Consider the following 22,843-nt stretch of genomic DNA (forward strand, 5'->3'; position numbering starts at 1 on the left):
CTCAGCATTACAATGGATGGGTTCCCTGTAGTGTGACCGTCCCCCACCCTCGGCATTACAATGGATGGTTTCCCTGTAGTGTGACCGCCCCCCCACCTCGGGATTACAATGGATGGGTTCCCTGTAGTGTGACCACCCCCCACCCTCGGCATTACAATGGATGGCTCCCCACCCCCCACTGCTCTCTAACAATGGCTGGTTGGATAAATTCTGTGTCCAGGTTCAGGAAAGACAAATACACAAATCCAGCCCTAAATCTCTGATTCCGGACAGCCGGCTGCAGCCTGTGTGGGGTCACCTGGCACAGCAGGTAACAGGTCTGGGAAGGGGACAATCAGGGCGGCTGTTTGTTCTGGAGAAGTTAATGATTGCTGACATGTCATTCCTCCAAATAAGAGTCTCATCCTGTGTGCAGCCAGTGGACGGGACGGTCACAGCTGGACAGGTAATCCCTATATGTTGCCTTATGTGTTACCCCATTTATATAGGGTGTTCTGCCTCCTCTCTGGGGCGTGGACGCGTTCTATGCTGCCTGTCTGTGGTCAATGGCGCATTGATGTCACCCGCAAACTACAGTCTTACTGGAAACCTTCCCTCGTGTGCACTGGTTTTAGGAAGAACCAGGGAATGGGAAGCTGGAGACATGTTGGGCGATTTGTACAAATGATACGTACGCTAACGATGTTAATGATATTTCTGTGTATATCGTCCACTATGATTGTGTCCCCAGCTGATATGTTTAGTGAGAACCCTCCTCTACTCCTTTTATCAGTACTTTGAAAAAACTTTTTGGGACATGTCTTGAGGTGTTTGAGCAGGAGACGGAAGGTTCAGTTCTCCCGAAATCCGAATCCACCCGAATGTTCTGCATCTGAACTGAACCAAAATCCAGTTTTTCCCGATCAGTTTTGAATTAGAAATTTTCAGTAGAAAGATCCCCAGTCAGCATCAGATCCAGGCAGAGAGAAATCCGCTCACTGGTATTGTACTATGGGGGTGATGCGGATTGAATCGGTAGCGTTCGAACGGGGGGCTGATTTTTGGCGACTGCGCATAGTAGTTATTTATGCGGATGGGCAGCTGCTGTGTGCGAGCGTGAAGTACAGGCGTGGGAGGGGGCATGGGGCGGCGGGCCAGGGGATTCGCCAATGGGAATGACCAGTGTTTCATGGGCGGTCCAAAGAAAACGCTGGGCATTCTCATGTTGAGTCCCCAACAACAGATACCGTGTGAGAACGATGCACTGTATACAGTATGTGGACCCATTCACTAATACAGGGATATGGGCAACCCACAGCCACGAAGCATGGGAAGACTGCACTCTGCACATACTCAGTAGTGATTTCAGCTGCCATCTTGGGATAGGGCATGAAGCCACCCCAGACAAAGGGAAGACTGCACTCTGCACATACTCAGTAGTGATTTCAGCTGCCATCTTGGGATAGGGTATGAAGCCACCCCAGACAAAGGGAAGACTGCACTCTGCACATACTCAGTAGTGATTTCAGCTGCCATCTTGGGATAGGGAATGAAGCCACCCCAGACAAAGGGAAGACTGTACTCTGCACATACTCATTAGTGATTTCAGCTGCCATCTTGGGATAGGGCATGAAGCCACCCCAGACAAAGGGAAGACTGCACTCTGCACATACTCAGTAGTGATTTCAGCTGCCATCTTGGGATAGGGCATGAAGCCACCCCAGACAAAGGGAAGACTGCACTCTGCACATACTCAGTAGTGATTTCAGCTGCCATCTTGGGATAGGGCATGAAGCCACCCCAGACAAAGGGAAGACTGCACTCTGCACATACTCAGTAGTGATTTCAGCTGCCATCTTGGGATAGGGCATGAAGCCACCCCAGACAAAGGGAAGACTGCGCTCTGCACATACTCAGTAGTGATTTCAGCTGCCATCTTGGGATAGGGCATGAAGCCACCCCAGAGAAAGGGAAGGCTGCACCCTGCACATACTCATTAGTGATTTCAGCTGCCATCTTGGGATAGGGCATGAAGCCACCCCAGACAAAGGGAAGACTGCACTCTGCACAGTAGCGCATTCCTTAAAGAAGGGGAATGATCATCATTAGAAGGATAAAATATGCTGGTTATATTCCCAATGATAAAGTTACTCATTGTGACATTTACACTGCAATATCAAACTGGTTGTGCAGTGTAAGTGATTGCCGCTTTCAAATAACTGGAGATTTCTCACCCAATCTCTCATCCTATTACATTTCCCCCAATGTATATTTTCTCCCAGTATTCAGCAGATTGTGTGAGTGTGTAATACGCCCCTGGGGACTTGTAACGTTATCTTTCAGACTAATCTGCAACATGACTGCGGAGAAAGTCTGCAACGAGCTTGAGAACGCAAAGTGCAGCTTATCCCCGCCAGACGGAACCATATCTGCTCCCGCCAAGAAGTCCCGGTGTTGCTCCCCTCTGAAGGTAATGTCATGTCCCCCGCAGGAGGGCTACATTGTATACGGGGGGTGATAGATCTAGGCTTGGAGAGAGATAGTACCAGCCAATCATCTCCTGTCATATTTCAAACACGACCCGTAGAATGGCTGTTAGGTGCTTATTGGCTGGTACTTTATTTCTCTCCAATGCTTAATAAATCTCCCCATGATTATTATATCAGGACACTATTACACTAATAGGATCGCTAAATGCCAAATCTAACATGTATAGTTCCTTTACATCCTGGAGGTAAAATACACTGTTCTGTGTAACCCGGAGATACAACGGTGGCTCTGCTAATGAGTAGATGAACGATGACACTCATGTATGGGGCTGGATGTAACGCTGTGCCAGTCCTGGTGCTGTGCTGGATGCTGGCCGAAGTTTATTCTAGTAATAGTTTTTTACACGGTATGGTTTTGCCTTGTAAGTGATTGCCCCGTTAACAAAACCTCCAAGTTGGGCCGGAATACTGCACGGCCGCTGGACCAGGACTCACAGTATCAGAGGTGTCTCGATTGGCGTTCCTGGGCGGTTAATGGGTGGAGTCTTAGCACATGTACTGTACAAAGATGGGCGGTTACTGGGCGGTGCCTTAGCACATGTACTGTACAGAGATGGGTGGTTACTGGGCGGTGCCTTAGCACATGTACTGTACAGAGATGGCTTTTACTGGGCGGAGTCTTAGCACATGTACTGTACAGAGATGGGCGGTTACTGGGCGGTGCCTTAGCACATGTACTGTACAGAGATGGGCGGTTACTGGGCGGTGTCTTAGCACATGTACGTACAGAGATGGCTGGTTACTGGGCAGTGTCTTAGCACATGTACGGTACAGTGATGGCCAGTTACTGGGTGGTGCCTTAGCACATGTAATGTACAGAGATGGATGGTTACTGGGCAGTGTCTTAGCACATGTACTGTACAGAGATGGGCAGTTACTGGGCAGTGTCTTAGCACATGTACGGTACAGTGATGGCGGGTTACTGGGCGGTGCCTTACCACATGTACTGTACAGAGATGGACGGTTACTGGGCGGTGCCTTACCACATGTACTGTACAGAGATGAATGGTTACTGGGCAGTGTCTTAGCACATGTACTGTACAGAGGTGGGTGGTTACTGGGCGGTGTCTTAGCACATGTACTGTACAGTGATGGCGGGTTACTGGGCGGAGGTTTAGCACATGTACTGTACAGAGGTGGGTGGTTACTGGGCGGTGTCTTAGCACATGTACTGTACAGAGATGGGCAGTTACTGGGCGGTGTCTTAGCACATGTACTGTACAGTGATGGCGGGTTACTGGGCGGTGCCTTACCACATGTACTGTACAGAGATGAATGGTTACTGGGCGGTGTCTTAGCACATGTACTGTACAGAGGTGGGTGGTTACTGGGCGGTGTCTTAGCACATGTACTGTACAGAGGTGGGTGGTTACTGGGCGGTGTCTTAGCACATGTACTGTACAGAGATGGGTGGTTACTGGGCGGTGCCTTAGCACATGTACGTACAGAGATGGCTGGTTACTGGGCAGTGTCTTAGCACATGTACGGTACAGTGATGGCCAGTTACTGGGTGGTGCCTTAGCACATGTAATGTACAGAGATGGATGGTTACTGGGCAGTGTCTTAGCACATGTACTGTACAGAGATGGGCAGTTACTGGGCAGTGTCTTAGCACATGTACGGTACAGTGATGGCGGGTTACTGGGCGGTGCCTTACCACATGTACTGTACAGAGATGGACGGTTACTGGGCGGTGCCTTACCACATGTACTGTACAGAGATGAATGGTTACTGGGCAGTGTCTTAGCACATGTACTGTACAGAGGTGGGTGGTTACTGGGCGGTGTCTTAGCACATGTACTGTACAGTGATGGCGGGTTACTGGGCGGAGGTTTAGCACATGTACTGTACAGAGGTGGGTGGTTACTGGGCGGTGTCTTAGCACATGTACTGTACAGAGATGGGCAGTTACTGGGCGGTGTCTTAGCACATGTACTGTACAGTGATGGCGGGTTACTGGGCGGTGCCTTACCACATGTACTGTACAGAGATGAATGGTTACTGGGCGGTGTCTTAGCACATGTACTGTACAGAGGTGGGTGGTTACTGGGCGGTGTCTTAGCACATGTACTGTACAGAGGTGGGTGGTTACTGGGCGGTGTCTTAGCACATGTACTGTACAGAGGTGGGTGGTTACTGGGCGGTGTCTTAGCACATGTACTGTACAGAGGTGGGTGGTTACTGGGCGGTGTCTTAGCACATGTACTGTACAGAGGTGGGCGGTTACTGGGCGGTGTCTTAGCACATGTACTGTACAGTGATGGCGGGTTACTGGGCGGTGCCTTACCACATGTACTGTACAGAGATGAATGGTTACTGGGCGGTGTCTTAGCACATGTACTGTAAAGAGGTGGGTGGTTACTGGGCGGTGTCTTAGCACATGTACTGTACAGAGGTGGGCGGTTACTGGGCAGTGTCTTAGCACATGTACTGTACAGAGGTGGGCTGCCTTCTGGGCATGTTATGGGCATGTCAGGGTGTGTCGGTGAAAGTGGTTGTGTACAGACGAGAGGCCGCACTTGGGCAGAGAAACTGCACCAACCAGTTGTGGAGCCTACAGAGGCACTAATCAGTATTTGCGAGTGTCCAGTCCCTGACTGTGGGCGTCTCAGTCCTTCCACGGATCATGTGACCCAGGGGAGGACTTTGCAGCAGCATTTGCATAGGGTTTTGCTCACTGCTCCGACATGTCCCGGACATTACCAAAGAACACTGCAGTGGCCGATTGTAGCAAAAGTTGCTAGGCAAACAGGGCTCATATGGCCGCAGTGTTTTCTGATGCTGTACTCCTATGTCATAATTAATTACATGGGGCCTGGCTGTTCAGAGGGCCACACAGCCCAAGAGATCCCACAGTCCAGGAGCCCTCACAGCCCAGTGGTTCTCACAGCCTAGTGGTCCACATAGGTCAGGAGACCCCACAGCCCAGGAGACCCCACAGGCCAGGGGTACTCACAACCCAGTAGATCGCACAGCCCAGGGGTCCTCACAGCCTAGTGGTCCACACAGCTCAGGAGACCCCACAGCCCAGGGGCACACACAGCCCAGTAGATCCCACAGCCCAGGGGTCCTCACAGCCTAGTGGTCCATACAGCCCAGGAGACCCCACAGCCCAGGAGACCCCACAGCCCAGAAGATCCCACAGCCCAGGGGTACTCACAGCCCAGTAGCTCCCACAGCCCAGGGGTACTCACAGCCTAGTGGAACCTACAGCCCAGGAGACCACACAGCCCAGGGGTCCTCACAGCCTAGTGGTCCACACAGCTTAGGAGACCCCACAGCCCAGGTGTCCTCACCGCCTAATGGTACACACAGCTCTGGAGACCCCACAGCCCAGGAGACCCCACAGCAGAAGGGGTCCACACAGTGTAGTGGTTCGCACAGCCCAGGAGTGTCATCACACAGTGAGCCTTGTCCTCTCCTTCATTAGAGGTGCTGGACCCTGTTTTCCCCATAGTAGGAGAACCTCTCTGCCTGGCCCCTCTTTTCCACTGGGCTGGGTGGGCTACTACCCAGGGGCCCCACAAGCATAGGGGCCCCAGAGCAGCCTACGGCTGGCCAGCATTGGCCGGTATCCCTCCTCCTCCAATGGTCACACTGAATGTTGGGTGTGACATCATCATGCCTGATGTTGTGTAGGTAGGGGCCCCACTTCCCTGCTTTGCCCGGAGGCCCATAATGCTGTTAAGACAACCTTCCAGAACAGGATGACTGAGGATGTGGCTGAGGATTTGGGATGGGGTAACATAACATCGCCTCTGTCTTGTGTATTTATGTGACCTATTACATCATGTCTCTGTTATTGACTTACAGCCATTTATAAGCTCAGCTGCCACCTATATAACATGACCCCTGGTGTGTGCTCAGTACTGGAATACAGGCACTTTGGCTGCAGAGTGGACCCAGGAGAACGAGGCTGTTTGGTTTAGTTATCAGATCCCACCGGGGATGGTGAAATATCTGGATAATGTTTAAACCATTATAAAACGTAGAAGCTAGTGTTGGATTACCCCGTTATCTGCCCTCTCTACGCTGCCCGATGCCGCTACCTGCTGGAGTCTCCCGGTGGTGGGATCCGTCACGTTTAATGCAATATGCCCCTAGCCGGCCTGTTTCTTATCCATAACATGATGTGCGAACTGCAGGTTCCCAATTATCTTCTATGTACTAATAGCCAAACGCTGCACATTTCACAGGGAGCTCCTTTAGAAGGCTAATTGGCACCCACAGCGCAATCCCCATTATGGTCAGACCCCTGTGACACCCCCAGTTTGGTGTGACATCAGCGAGTGGATCGTACCTCTAGGCTCCTCCTACTGCGGCACGCTTTGAATATGGCATGAAGGTTTGTATTTGTCCCTCCCGCTAGCACTGCGTAGGGTAAAGGTTAGTACATAACGCAATACCAAATACAAATACCGAGGCTTATGTAAGCTTAGCGACTTGCTTCCCAGCAGACAGTGTAAACAGACAATAGCCACTTTATGTCTGATGGTCAATAACAATTGCGCAAACGATGTTGCACATTGTAATCTTTAAAGAATTATCAACAAATGCGCAAAATTAACACTTTTCCGAAATAGGAAGCAAGAAGCACAACGTCCCTGTTAGTGAGTGATTGCGGAACGTTTCTATTCTGTGTGGTACAGCCGGTGCCCTGCACAGGGATTATGGAGACTGGGAATTCATGTAAACTAGGGAGTAGACTGGCTGGGACACACTCATTGTATAACTTGGGGACTGTTCCAGTGATGCTCTGTTTGGCCACAAGGTGGGGCTGTAGAAGCGGCTGGGACACACCTCATTGTATAACTTGGGGACTGTTCCAGTGATGCTGTGTTTGGCCACAAGGTGGGGCTGTAGAAGCGGCTGGGACACACCTCATTGTATAACTTGGGGACTGTTCCAGTGATGCTGTGTTTGGCCACAAGGTGGGGCTGTAGAAGCGGCTGGGACACACCTCATTGTATAACGGGGATAGTTCCAGTGATGCTGTGTTTGGCCACAAGGTGGGGCTGTAGAAGCGGCTGGGACACACCTCATTGTATAACTTGGGGACTGTTCCAGTGATGCTGTGTTTGGCCACAAGGTGGGGCTGTAGAAGCGGCTGGGACACACCTCATTATATAACGGGGACTGTTCCAGTGATGCTGTGTTTGGCCACAAGGTGGGGCTGTAGAAGCGGCTGGGACACACCTCATTGTATAACTTGGGGACTGTTCCAGTGATGCTGTGTTTGGCCAAAAGGTGGGGCTGTAGAAGCGGCTGGGACACACCTCATTGTATAACTTGGGGACTGTTCCAGTGATGCTGTGTTTGGCCACAAGGTGGGGCTGTAGAAGCGGCTGGGACACACCTCATTGTATAACGGGGATAGTTCCAGTGATGCTGTGTTTGGCCACAAGGTGGGGCTGTAGAAGCGGCTGGGACACACCTCATTGTATAACTTGGGGACTGTTCCAGTGATGCTGTGTTTGGCCACAAGGTGGGGCTGTAGAAGCGGCTGGGACACACCTCATTGTATAACTTGGGGACTGTTCCAGTGATGCTCTGTTTGGCCACAAGGTGGGGCTGTAGAAGCGGCTGGGACACACCTCATTGTATAACTTGGGGACTGTTCCAGTGATGCTGTGTTTGGCCACAAGGTGGGGCTGTAGAAGCGGCTGGGACACACCTCATTGTATAACTTGGGGACTGTTCCAGTGATGCTGTGTTTGGCCACAAGGTGGGGCTGTAGAAGCGGCTGGGACACACCTCATTGTATAACTTGGGGACTGTTCCAGTGATGCTGTGTTTGGCCACAAGGTGGGGCTGTAGAAGCTTCTATTCGTGTAGTAGTACAGTAATATCGTTATCGAGTGCTCACATTTGGGGTGATTCAGGATTGATCATTAAGACGCAAATTAAGTGCGTCAACCGATGTTTTGGGTCTGCGCATACACGTGTACGAACGCCTTTGTGGCAGACAGTGTTTCCTGGGCATGCCCATGTGAACGCAGGTGGGTGGAAGCCTGCACAGGGTGGGCAGCTGGCATCACATGTGTGTACTGGCACAACGTTATGTCTCCAGGATCCGCCTGTGACAGACATATTGGTGTAATAACAGTGTAACGTCTCTACCCTGCAGCTGTTCCTGGTGTCGCTATGTTTCGCTTACTTTGCAAAAGCTTTTTCCGGAAGTTACATGAAAAGTTCCATAACGCAGATCGAGAGACGATTCGACATTTCCTCCTCCACGGTGGGAATGGTGGATGGGGGCTTTGAGATTGGTGAATATCTTTCCCCTCTCCTAATACCACGTGTCTCTGACCATCACATATAACCACGTGTCTCTGACAATCACATATAACCACGTGTCTCTGACCGTCACATATAACCACGTGTCTCTGACAATCACATATAACCACGTGTCTCTGACCGTCACATGTAACCACGTGTCTCTGACATCACATGTAACCTTGTGTCTCTGACTGTCATACATTGCCACGTGTCTCTGATGTCACGTATAACCACGTGTCTATGACCGTCACATGTAACCACGTGTCTCTGACCTTCACATGTAACCACGTGTCTCTGATCGTCACATGTAACCACGTGTCTCTGACGTCACATGTAACTTTGTGTCTCTGACTGTCATACATTGCCACGTGTCTCTGATGTCACTTATAACCACGTGTCTCTGACCGTCACATGTAACCACGTGTCTCTGACATCACATGTAACAACGTGTCTCTGACCGTCACATGTAACCACATGTCTCTGACATCACATGTAACCACGTGTCTCTGACCGTCACATGTAACCTTGTGTCTCTGACCGTCACATGTAACCACGTGTCTCTGACTGTCACATGTAACCACGTGTCTCTGACCGTCACATATAAGCACGTGTCTCTGACCGTCACATGTAACCACGTGTCTCTGACCGTCACATGTAACCACGTGTCTCTGACCGGCACATGTAACCACGTATCTCTGACCGTCACATGTAACCATGTGTCTCTGACATCACATGTAACCACGTGTCTCTGACCGTCACATGTAACCACATGTCTCTGACATCACATGTAACCACGTGTCTCTGACCGTCACATGTAACCTTGTGTCTCTGACCGTCACATGTAACCACGTGTCTCTGACCGTCACATGTAACCACGTGTCTCTGACCGTCACATATAAGCACGTGTCTTTGACCGTCACATGTAACCACGTGTCTCTGATCGTCACATGTAACCACGTGTCTCTGACCGGCACATGTAACCACGTATCTCTGACCGTCACATGTAACCACGTATCTCTGACCGTCACATCTAACCACGTGTCTCTGACCGTCACATCTAACCACGTGTCTCTGACTGTCACATATAACCACGTGTCTCTGACCGTCACATGTAACCACGTGTCTCTGACCGTCACAGGTAACCATGTGTCTCTGAAGGTCACATATGACCACATGACTGTCACATATTATCACGTGTCTCTGTTACATATGACCACATGACTGCCACATATGACCACGTGTCTCTGTTACATATGACCAAATGACTGACACATATGACCACGTGTCTCTGTTACATATGACCACATAACAGACACATATGACCAAGTGTCTGTTACATATGACCACATGACTGACATATATGACCACGTGTCTGTTACATATGACCACATAACTGACATATATGACAACGTGTCTCTGTTTCATATGACCACATGACTGACACATATGACCACGTGTCTCTGCTACATATGAGCACATGTCTCTGTTACATATGACTACATGACTGACACATATGACCACGTGTCTCTGTTACATATAACCACATGACTGCCACTTATGACCACATGTCTATGTTACATATGACCACATGACTGACACATATGACTGTTAGGGTCGCCGGGTGTCCTCGCCACCCCTGACTCCGTTGTCACCGACTGAAATTGGCGGAGGCGTGCTTAGCTAGGCTTTACCTTTAATAGCCGCGTTCGGCAGAGCCCGTTAGTCAGGCTCCGCCCCCGATGCCACCAGGTCTTATGGATGACAACGCCGCCGCCAAGGTCAAGGATTAACAAGGGGCAAACCTAGCTAAAACCCGGAGGCGAGGACTGACCAGCTCCCGAAGGGGTGATGTAAGGATACCACTACTATAGGGAAATAACAGGAAGCCTGGACAAAAGTATACCAAGGAAAGGATACCCAGGAATTACTAGGGGTCTGAACCCAGGCAGGGTGCAGTCCCAAACACACCAGTGGAACAATACACAGCGCAGCTGATATAATAATGACAGATGACCAGAACTCTAAACAGGGAGCTGCCTATGCATACAGGTGTAACAATACACAAAGCTGACACAATAATAATAAATGACTCTGACTCCCGAACTGGGAAGTGCCAAGGCACACAGGTGTAACAATACACAAAGCTGACACAATACCGACAATAACAACCCAGCACAAAGTAAGAGAATTCCCACTTATCTGAGAGGATGGAATACTGCAGATAATGGGATGATCCACTCGGCTGGAGCTGCACGGGGAGGTAAGGACCAAGACTGGACGAAGAGCTGACAAGGCAGGATAATCACAGCAGGACCTGGAACCAGGAACACTCTGAGAAGCAAGAGCTATAACCGGCGCCAAACAGTCCCATCCCTGCGTTTAAATAGGGACTGGGACAAATGGCTGCCGGAGCTCAGAAATGTCTCCTATTGGCAGCGTGTGAACCCTCCTCCTCCGTACGGCTGCCTGGCGTCCCCCCGTCGCCTAGGCAACCGTTGAAGCCGAGGAGGAGGAGGCGGTGCCTGGATTCCGGCCGCCGAGTGAGCGCCCGGGGAGTGATGCGGGCTAGTGACGCGGCGGCATCTCCTGGTGACGCCGCGGCGCACCAACATGACGCGGCCGCGTCCATGTTGCTTAGCAACATGTACGTCGCGCCGTACAGAGGCCGCCGGAGCAGCGCTAGCGCTGCCCGGCCGGTCTCTGACAGTACCCCCCCCTTGAGGAGGGGTCACCGAACCCTTACAGCCAGGCTTAGAAGGAAATCTTTTAAAGAATTCAGACTTTAATCTGGGAGCATGAAGCAAACTATCGGGCACCCAAGATCTCTCTTCGGCCCCGAAACCTTGCCAGTGAACCAGGAATTTTAATTGGCCCCGAGAAACTTTGGAATCCAAGACCCGTTCGACCAGAAACTCTTCATGGCCCTGAACCATAACTGGCTTACAAGTCTGCCTAAAGTGAGACGATGGCGAGACGGGTTTGAGCAGGGAACAGTGAAAGACATTATTGATTCTTAAGGACCTGGGTAACTGTAGCCTGAAGGCTACTGGATTGATTTGTTTGATAATGTGGAATGGACCAATGAATTTAGGTCCTAGTTTAGGACATTTCTGGCGAATTTTAATATGACGAGTCGACAACCAGACCCTTTGGCCCACCTTAAAACGACATGGTCTCTTGTGTCTATCAAAAAAGACTTTAGACCGTGCTGAGGACTGTCTAAGAGCGAGGTGGACTTTCTTCCAAGCCTTTTTTAAAGCAGACACCACAGCGGAGGGAGAACGAAATTTCTCCCCAGGAATATCGAATGAATTACATTTGGGATGAAAGCCAAAATTGCATAAAAAAGGCGAGCTCTTAGACGCCACATGGTAGGCGTTATTATAGGAAAATTCGGCCAATGGTACCAGATCTGCCCAATTGGTCTGACATTTAGACACAAAGCAACGTAAATATTGCTCTAGAGCTTGGTTGACTCTTTCCGTCTGTCCATTGGACTGTGGATGATATCCGGAAGAGAGACTGACCTGTATCCCTAGACTAGAGCAAAAACATCTCCAAAACCGGGCCACAAACTGGGAACCTCTGTCCGACACTATGTCCACAGGGAGACCGTGAAGCCTGAAGATGTGAATAATGAATAACTGGGCTAACTCCCTGGCAGTGGGGAGTTTAGGCAGAGGAATGAAATGTGCCATCTTACTAAACCTATCTACCGTAACCCAAATGGTAGTAAAATGGGCGGATGAGGGAAGGTCAACAATAAAATCCATGGAAATATGGGACCAAGGTTTTTCCGGAATAGACAAAGGAAGAAGTTGACCCACAGGAGAAGATCGAGAGGACTTATGCTGAGCACAGATGAAGCAAGAGGAAACGAAGTGGGAAACGTCCTGCTTCATGGTGGGCCACCAAACTGCTCGGGACAGATGTTCCAGGGTTTTGGTGATTCCTAGATGACCAGTGACTTTACTGGAGTGAAAATCTCTGAGGACCCGTTCTCGAAGGTTCTTGGGCACAAAAAGACGATCCTGAGGAGTGTCCTGAGGAGCTGAGGATTGAGAGTCAAGAATACGAGAAGCCAAATCTTGGGTCAATCCTGCCATGATGATCGAGGACGGAACTATGGGAGTTTCATCCATTTGACCACTTTGAGTGGTTAAAAAACTCCGGGAAAGCGCATCTGCTTTGGTGTTCTTAGGACCAGGTCTAAAGGTGATGATGAATCGAAACCTAGTAAAAAACAAGGCCCATCGCGCTTGTCGCGGATTCAAACGTTTAGCCGACTCGATATAGGCCAAGTTTTTATGGTCCGTAAGTACCGTTATGGTATGCCTCGCTCCTTCCAGCCAATGCCGCCACTCCTCAAAAGCCCATTTGATGGCCAAAAGTTCCCGATTACCCACGTCATAGTTCTTTTCTGCTGCCGAAAATTTGCGAGAAAAGTACGCACATGGATGAACTTTTTGGTCATATTCACTCTTCTGAGAGAGGACCGCCCCAGCCCCTATATCCGAGGCATCGACCTCTATCAAGAATGGACTCCTGGGATCAGGGTGATGGAGAATGGGAGCTGAACAAAAAGCACTCTTTAACTTCTTGAATGATTCCATGGCCTGCGGGGACCAATTCTGGGGATCCGACCCTTTACGGGTCAACTCGACGATGGGAGCCACAATATCAGAAAAGGACCGAATGAACTTCCGATAGTAATTGGCAAACCCCAGGAATCTTTGAACCGCCTTAAGGTTGGAAGGCCGAGCCCAAGACAGGATGGCCTGCACTTTACATGGATCCATAGAGAAGCCTTTGGGTGAGATAATATAGCCAAGAAAAGAGATCTGAGGAACTTCGAATTCACACTTCTCTAACTTGGCGTACAACTGATTCTCCCGCAGTTTTTGCAAGACCATGCGGACATGTTGCCGATGCTCAGAAAGATTTTTAGAAAAAATCAGAATATCATCAAGATATACAACTGCAAATAAGCCCAGGAACGGACGAAGCACCTCGTTAATAAAATCCTGAAACACTGCGGGAGCATTGGCCAACCCAAAAGGCATCACCAGATATTCATAGTGGCCTGAGTGGGTATTGAAAGCTGTCTTCCACTCGTCTCCCTGTCGAATTCTGATGAGATTGTAGGCTCCCCGCAAGTCAATTTTGGAAAAAACAATAGCCTCTCGAATCTGATCAAACAAAACAGAAATGAGAGGCAATGGGTAAGAATTTTTTATGGTGATCTTGTTTAAAGCTCTGTAGTCAATACATGGGCGTAATGATCCATCCTTCTTCTCTACAAAGAAAAAACCCGCCCCCACGGGGGACTTAGAAGGACGGATAAAACCCCTTTCGAGACTCTCTTTGATATACAGGTCCATGGCCTGTGATTCTGGACCCGAAAGGGCATACAATCTTCCCTTGGGAAGTCTAGATTTGGGGACGAGATCAATGGCGCAGTCAAAAGGCCGATGTGGAGGTAATGTTTCAGCCTCTTTTTTGGAAAATACATCTGAATAATCCCTATAAGAGAGGGGTAACGAAGGAGAGACCAGGCGAGTAACCCGGAGGGGTAACGAAAGACATTTATCAATACAACAAGACCCCCATTGAGTGATCTCTCCTGAAGCCCAATCTATACAGGGATTATGTTCCCGTAACCACGGCAAACCTAAGACTAATGGAGCCCAGGGACATTGGAAGAGATAAAAAGAAATCTCCTCAGAATGCAGCGCTCCCACTGAGAGTCTTACAGGAGGAGTGTGTGAGGTAACACTGCCATTGGAGAGCGGGAGACCGTCCAGACCACAAACAGAAAGGGTGCTCCCAAGGGGAAGGGGATCGAACCCTAGCGAGTTGGCCAAGTGAACATCCATGAAATTACCGGCCGCGCCGCAATCCAAAAAGGCAGGAACCTCAAACACCTGACCACCAAAGGAAACAGTAACTTGCATGATAATCGAGTCTATGGGGTTAAAGCGAGATAGGCCCAAGTGAATCCCCCCGAATTCACCTAGGCCCTGTCTTTTCCCGCCTTCAAGGGACAAACCAAAGCACGATGACCCTGTCCCCCACAATAAAGGCATAAACCCTTGAGCCTCCTGCGATTCTTTTCAGAGGTAGAAAGACGGGTTGCTCCTATCTGCATGGGTTCTTCTCTGGTAACCTCCGAAGAATCCCCAGAGGCAGATGAGGGGAGCACCCCCGACTCTCTTTCTCTTTGGCGTTCCCGAAAGCGCCGGTCTACACGAATGGACAATTGCATGATCTCATCCAGAGAAGTGGGAGTGGGGTAATGAACCAGAGCATCCTTGAGATATTCTGCCAGACCAATCCTAAACTGACTACGTAACGCTGGATCATTCCAGCCTGAATCTATGGCCCATTTCCTAAAATGGGTACAATAAACCTCGGCAGTTCCTGGCCCCTGCCGCAGTGCACGGAGATTAGCTTCAGCAGATGCGGCCCTATCTGGGTCGTCATACAATAGCCCCATTGCCTTAAAAAAGGAATTAACCGAGGAGAGAGCCTCATCTGTAGCAGGTAGGCCGAACGCCCACGTCTGAGGATCCCCCTGGAGGAGAGAAATAATAATACCCACACGTTGGGCCTCAGAGCCAGAGGACAGCGGTCTGAGCCTAAAATATAGCTTACAGGCCTCCCTGAAGTTATAAAATTGCAGACGATCCCCAGAGAAGCGATCTGGGAGATTTATCTTTGGTTCAGGGTTTCTTGCGGAGGATAAGGCCCCATGTACCCTCTCCTCATGTGTGTTAACCCTGAGTGTAAGCTCCTGCAATCTTTGGGTAATAGTGTGCATTTGACCCACCAAATTGTGGGTTGCGGCCTGTTGGGCAGGGTCCATGGCTGATCACCGGGACTCCCTGAGTAGTGTGTTTGGCCGGTTATAATGTTAGGGTCGCCGGGTGTCCTCGCCACCCCTGACTCCGTTGTCACCGACTGAAATTGGCGGAGGCGTGCTTAGCTAGGCTTCACCTTTAATAGCCGCGTTCGGCAGAGCCCGTTAGTCAGGCTCCGCCCCCGATGCCACCAGGTCTTATGGATGACAACGCCGCCGCCAAGGTCAAGGATTAACAAGGGGCAAACCTAGCTAAAACCCGGAGGCGAGGACTGACCAGCTCCCGAAGGGGTGATGTAAGGATACCACTACTATAGGGAAATAACAGGAAGCCTGGACAAAAGTATACCAAGGAAAGGATACCCAGGAATTACTAGGGGTCTGAACCCAGGCAGGGTGCAGTCCCAAACACACCAGTGGAACAATACACAGCGCAGCTGATATAATAATGACAGATGACCAGAACTCTAAACAGGGAGCTGCCTATGCATACAGGTGTAACAATACACAAAGCTGACACAATAATAATAAATGACTCTGACTCCCGAACTGGGAAGTGCCAAGGCACACAGGTGTAACAATACACAAAGCTGACACAATACCGACAATAACAACCCAGCACAAAGTAAGAGAATTCCCACTTATCTGAGAGGATGGAATACTGCAGATAATGGGATGATCCACTCGGCTGGAGCTGCACGGGGAGGTAAGGACCAAGACTGGACGAAGAGCTGACAAGGCAGGATAATCACAGCAGGACCTGGAACCAGGAACACTCTGAGAAGCAAGAGCTATAACCGGCGCCAAACAGTCCCATCCCTGCGTTTAAATAGGGACTGGGACAAATGGCTGCCGGAGCTCAGAAATGTCTCCTATTGGCAGCGTGTGAACCCTCCTCCTCCGTACGGCTGCCTGGCGTCCCCCCGTCGCCTAGGCAACCGTTGAAGCCGAGGAGGAGGAGGCGGTGCCTGGATTCCGGCCGCCGAGTGAGCGCCCGGGGAGTGATGCGGGCTAGTGACGCGGCGGCATCTCCTGGTGACGCCGCGGCGCACCAACATGACGCGGCCGCGTCCATGTTGCTTAGCAACATGTACGTCGCGCCGTACAGAGGCCGCCGGAGCAGCGCTAGCGCTGCCCGGCCGGTCTCTGACAATGACCACGTGTCTCGGTTACATATGACCATGTGTCTATGTTACATATGACCACATGACTGACACATATGACCACGTGTATCTGTTACATATGACCACATGACTGACACATATGACCACGTGTCTCTTTTACATATGACCACATGACTGCCACATATGACCACTTGTCTATGTTACATATGACCACATGACTGACACTTATGACCACGTGTCTATGTTACATATGACCACATGACTGACATATGACCACATGACTGCCACATATGACCACATGTCTCTGTTACATATGACCACATAACTGACACATATGACCAAGTGTCTGTTACATATGACCACATGACTGACATATATGACCACTTGTCTGTTACATATGACCACATGACTGACACATATGACCACGTGTCTCTGTTACATATGACCACATTACTGACACATATGACCACGTGTCACTGTTACATATAACCACATGATTGCCACATATGACCACTTGTCTATGTTACATATGACCACATGACTGACACTTATGACCACGTGTCTCTGTTACATATGACCACATGACTGCCACATATGACCATGTGTCTCTGTTACACATGACCACATGACTGATATATGACCACGTGTCTCTGTTACATATGACCACATGACTGACATATGACCACGTGTCTCTGTTACATATGACCACATGTCTCTGTTACATATGACTACATGACTGACACATATGACCACGTGTCACTGTTACATATGACCACATGACTGCCACATATGACCACGTGTCTCTGTTACATATAACCACATGACTGCCACTTATGACCACATGTCTATGTTACATATGACCACATGACTGACACTTATGACCACGTGTCTATGTTACATATGACCACATGACTGACATATGACCACATGACTGCCACATATGACCACATGTCTCTGTAACATATGACCACATAACTGACACATATGACCAAGTGTCTGTTACATATGACCACATGACTGACATATATGACCACTTGTCTGTTACATATGACCACATGACTGACACATATGACCACGTGTTTCTGTTACATATGACCACATTACTGACACATATGACCACGTGTCACTGTTACATATAACCACATGATTGCCACATATGACCACTTGTCTATGTTACATATGACCACATGACTGACACTTATGACCACGTGTCTCTGTTACATATGACCACATGACTGCCACATATGACCATGTGTCTCTGTTACATATGACCACATGACTGACATATGACCACGTGTCTCTGTTACATATGACCACATGACTGACATATGACCACGTGTCTCTGTTACATATGACCACATGTCTCTGTTACATATGACTACATGACTGACACATATGACCACGTGTCACTGTTACATATGACCACATGACTGCCACATATGACCACGTGTCTCTGTTACATATAACCACATGACTGCCACTTATGACCACATGTCTATGTTACATATGACCACATGACTGACACATATGACCACGTGTCTCGGTTACATATGACCATGTGTCTATGTTACATATGACCACATGACTGACACATATGACCACGTGTCTCTGTTACATATGACCACATGACTGACACATATGACCACGTGTCTCTTTTACATATGACCACATGACTGCCACATATGACCACTTGTCTATGTTACATATGACCACATGACTGACACTTATGACCACGTGTCTATGTTACATATGACCACATGACTGACATATGACCATGTGTCTCTATTACATATGACCACATGACTGACACATATGACAACGTGTCTCTGTTACATATGACCACATGACTGACACATATGACCATGTGTCTATGTTACATATGACCACACGACTGCCACATATGACCACGTGTCTCTGTTACATATGAAAACTTGACTGCCACCTATGACCACATGTCTCTGTTACATATGACCACATAACTGCCACATATGATCACGTGTCTATGTTACATATGACCACATGACTAACACATATGACCATGAGTCCCTGTTACATATGACCACATGACTGACATATGACCGCGTGTCTCTGTTACACATGACCACATATCTCTGTTACATATGACCACATGACTGACATATGACCACATGACTGCCACATATGACCACATGTCTCTGTTACATATGACCACATGACTGACACATATGACCATGTGTCTCTGTAACATATGACCACATGACTGACATATGCCCACATGTCTATGTTACATGTGATCACATGACTGCCACATATGACCACGTGTCTCTATTACATATGCCACATGACTGTCACATATGACCACGTGTCTCTGACCATCACATGTAACCACATGTCTCTGACCGTCACATGTAACCACGTGTCTCTGACGTCACATGTAACTACGTGTGTCTGACATCACATCTAACCATATGTCTCTGACTGTCACATATAACCACGTTTCTCTGACCGTCACATGTAACCACGTGTCTCTGACCGTCACATGTAACCACGTGTCTCTGATGTCACATGTAACCACGTGTCTCTGATGTCACATCTAACCACGTGTCTCTGATGTCACATCTAACCACGTGTCTCTGACCGTCACATGTAAACACGTGTCTCTGACCGTCACATGTAACCACGTGTCTCTGATGTCACATATAACCACGTGTCTCTGACCATCACATGTAACCACGTGTCTCTGACCATCACATGTAACCACGTGTCTCTGACCGTCACATATAACTACGTGTCTCTGACCGTCACATATAACCACTTGTCTCTGACTGTCACATGTAACCACGTGTCTCGGACTGTCACATATAACCACATTTCTTTAACATCACATGTAATCACGTGTCTCTGACATCACATGTAACCACGTGTCTCTGACCGTCACATGGAACCATGTGTCTCTGACCGTCACATGTAACCTTGTGTTTCTGTGTGTTACATATGACCACATGACTGTCACATATTACCACGTGTCTCTGTTACATATGACTACATGACTGCCACATATGACCACGTGTCTCTGTTACATATGACCAAATGACTGACCCATATGACCACGTGTCTCTTTTACATATGACCACATAACTGACACATATGACCAAGTGTCTGTTACATATGACCACATGACTGACATATGACCACGTGTCTCTGTTACATATGACCACATGACGGACACATATGACCACGTGTCTCTGTTACATATGACCACATGACTGCCACATATGACCATGTGTCTCTGTTACATACGACCACATGACTGACATATGACCACGTGTCTCTGTTACATATGACCACATGACGGACACATATGACCACATGTCTCCTGTTACATATGACCACATGACTGCCACATATGACCACGTGTCTGTTACATATGACCACATGACTGACATATGACCACGTGTCTCTGTTACATATGACCACATGTCTCTGTTACATATGACCACATGACTGACATATGACCACGTGTCTCTGTTACATATGACCACATGACTGACATATGACCACGTGTCTCTGTTACATATGACCACATGGCTGCCACATATGACCATGTGTCTCTGTTACATATGACCACGTGTCTCTGTTACATATGACCACATGACGGACACATATGACCACGTGCCTCTGTTACATATGACCACGTGCCTCTGTTACATATGACCACATGACGGACACATATGACCACGTGTCTCTGTTACATATGACCACTTGACTGACATATGACCACGTGTCTCTGTTACATATGACCACGTGTCTCTGTTACATATGACCACATGACGGACACATATGACCACGTGTCTCTGTTACATATGACCACGTGCCTCTGTTACATATGACCACGTGCCTCTGTTACATATGACCACATGACGGACACATATGACCACGTGTCTCTGTTACATATGACCACGTGACTGACATATGACCACGTGTCTCTGTTACATATGACCAAATGACGGACACATATGACCACGTGTCTCTGTTACATATGACCACATGACGGACACATATGACCACGTGTCTCTGTTACATATGACCACATGACTGACATATGACCACGTGCCTCTGCTACATATGACCACGTGCCTCTGTTACATATGACCACATGACGGACACATATGACCATGTGTCTCTGTTACATATGACCACGTGCCTCTGTTACATATGACCACGTGCCTCTGTTACATATGACCACATGACGGACACATATGACCACGTGTCTCTGTTACATATGACCACGTGACTGACATATGACCACGTGTCTCTGTTACATATGACCAAATGACGGACACATATGACCACGTGTCTCTGTTACATATGACCACATGACGGACACATATGACCACGTGTCTCTGTTACATATGACCACATGACTGACATATGACCACGTGTCTGTTACATATGACCACATGACTGACACATATGACCACGTGTCTCTGTTACATATGACCACATGACTGACATATGACCACGTGTCTGTTACATATGACCACATGACTGCCACATATGACCACGTGTCTCTGTTACATATGACCACATGACTGCCACATATGTCCATTTGTCTATGTTACATATGACCACATGACTGCCACATATTACCACGTGTCTTTGTTACATATGACCACATGACTTCCACATATGACCATGTGTCTCTGTTACATATGACCACATGACTGTCACATATGACCACGTGTCTGTTACATATGACCATATGACTGACATATGACCATGTGTCTCTGTTACATATGACCACATGACGGACACATATGACCACGTGTCTCTGTTACATATGACCACATGACTGCTACATATGACCACGTGTCTCTGTTAAATATGACCACATGACTGACACATATGACCACGTGTCTGTTACATATGACCACATGACTGACATATGACCACGTGTCTCTGTTACATATGACCACATGACTGACATATGACCACGTGTCTCTGTTACATATGACCACATGACGGACACATATGACCACGTGTCTCTGTTACATATGACCACATGACTGACACATATGACCACTTGTCTATGTTACATATGACCACATGACTTACACATATGACCATGTGTCTCTGTTACATATGACCACATGACTGCCACATATGACCATGTGTCTCTGTTACATATGACCACATGACTGACATATGACCACGTGTCTCTGTTACATATGACCACATGACTGACATATGACCACGTGTCTCTGTAACATATGACCACATGACTGCCACATATGACCACTTGTCTATGTTACATATGACCACATGACTGCCACATATGACCACGTGTCTCTGTTACATATGACCACATGACTGCCACATATGACCACATGTCTCTGTGACATATGACCACATGACGGACACATATGACCACGTGTCTCTGTTACATATGACCACATGACTGCCACATATGACCACATGTCTCTGTTACATATGACCACATGACTGCCACATATGACCACATGTCTATGTTACATATGACCACATGACTGCCACATATGACAACATGTCTATGTTACATATGACCACATGACTTACACATATGACCATGTGTCTCTGTTACATATGACCACATGACTGCCACATATGACCATGTGTCTCTGTTACATATGACCACATGACTGACATATGACCACGTGTCTCTGTTACATATGACCACATGACTGACATATGACCACGTGTCTCTGTAACATATGACCACATGACTGCCACATATGACCACTTGTCTATGTTACATATGACCACATGACTGCCACATATGACCACGTGTCTCTGTTACATATGACCACATGACTGCCACATATGACCACATGTCTCTGTGACATATGACCACATGACGGACACATATGACCACGTGTCTCTGTTACATATGACCACATGACTGACACATATGACCACGTGTCTCTTTTACATATGACCACATGACTGACACATATGACCACTTGTCTATGTTACATATGACCACATGACTGACACTTATGACCACGTGTCTATGTTACATATGACCACATGACTGA

The 22,843-nt window shown here is 48.4% G+C and overlaps 1 protein-coding gene across 1 annotated transcript in view; it reads left to right on the forward strand.

Annotated features, from left to right (window-relative positions):
- Nucleotides 1–362: 362 nt before the first annotated feature.
- LOC146073556 (solute carrier organic anion transporter family member 1C1-like) overlaps nucleotides 363–22,843 on the forward strand; it is a 55,950-nt gene continuing 33,469 nt past the window's right edge. Inside the window, 3 exon segments of the mRNA XM_083180751.1 lie at nucleotides 363–445; nucleotides 2,323–2,449; nucleotides 8,656–8,797. Of these exon segments, the coding sequence (XP_083036877.1) occupies nucleotides 2,336–2,449; nucleotides 8,656–8,797 (256 nt within the window). The 5' untranslated portion in view covers nucleotides 363–445; nucleotides 2,323–2,335.

This window comes from Crinia signifera, chromosome 4 (assembly GCF_055691185.1).
Source record: "Crinia signifera chromosome 4, ASM5569118v1, whole genome shotgun sequence".
Classification (NCBI taxonomy): domain Eukaryota; kingdom Metazoa; phylum Chordata; class Amphibia; order Anura; family Myobatrachidae; genus Crinia; species Crinia signifera.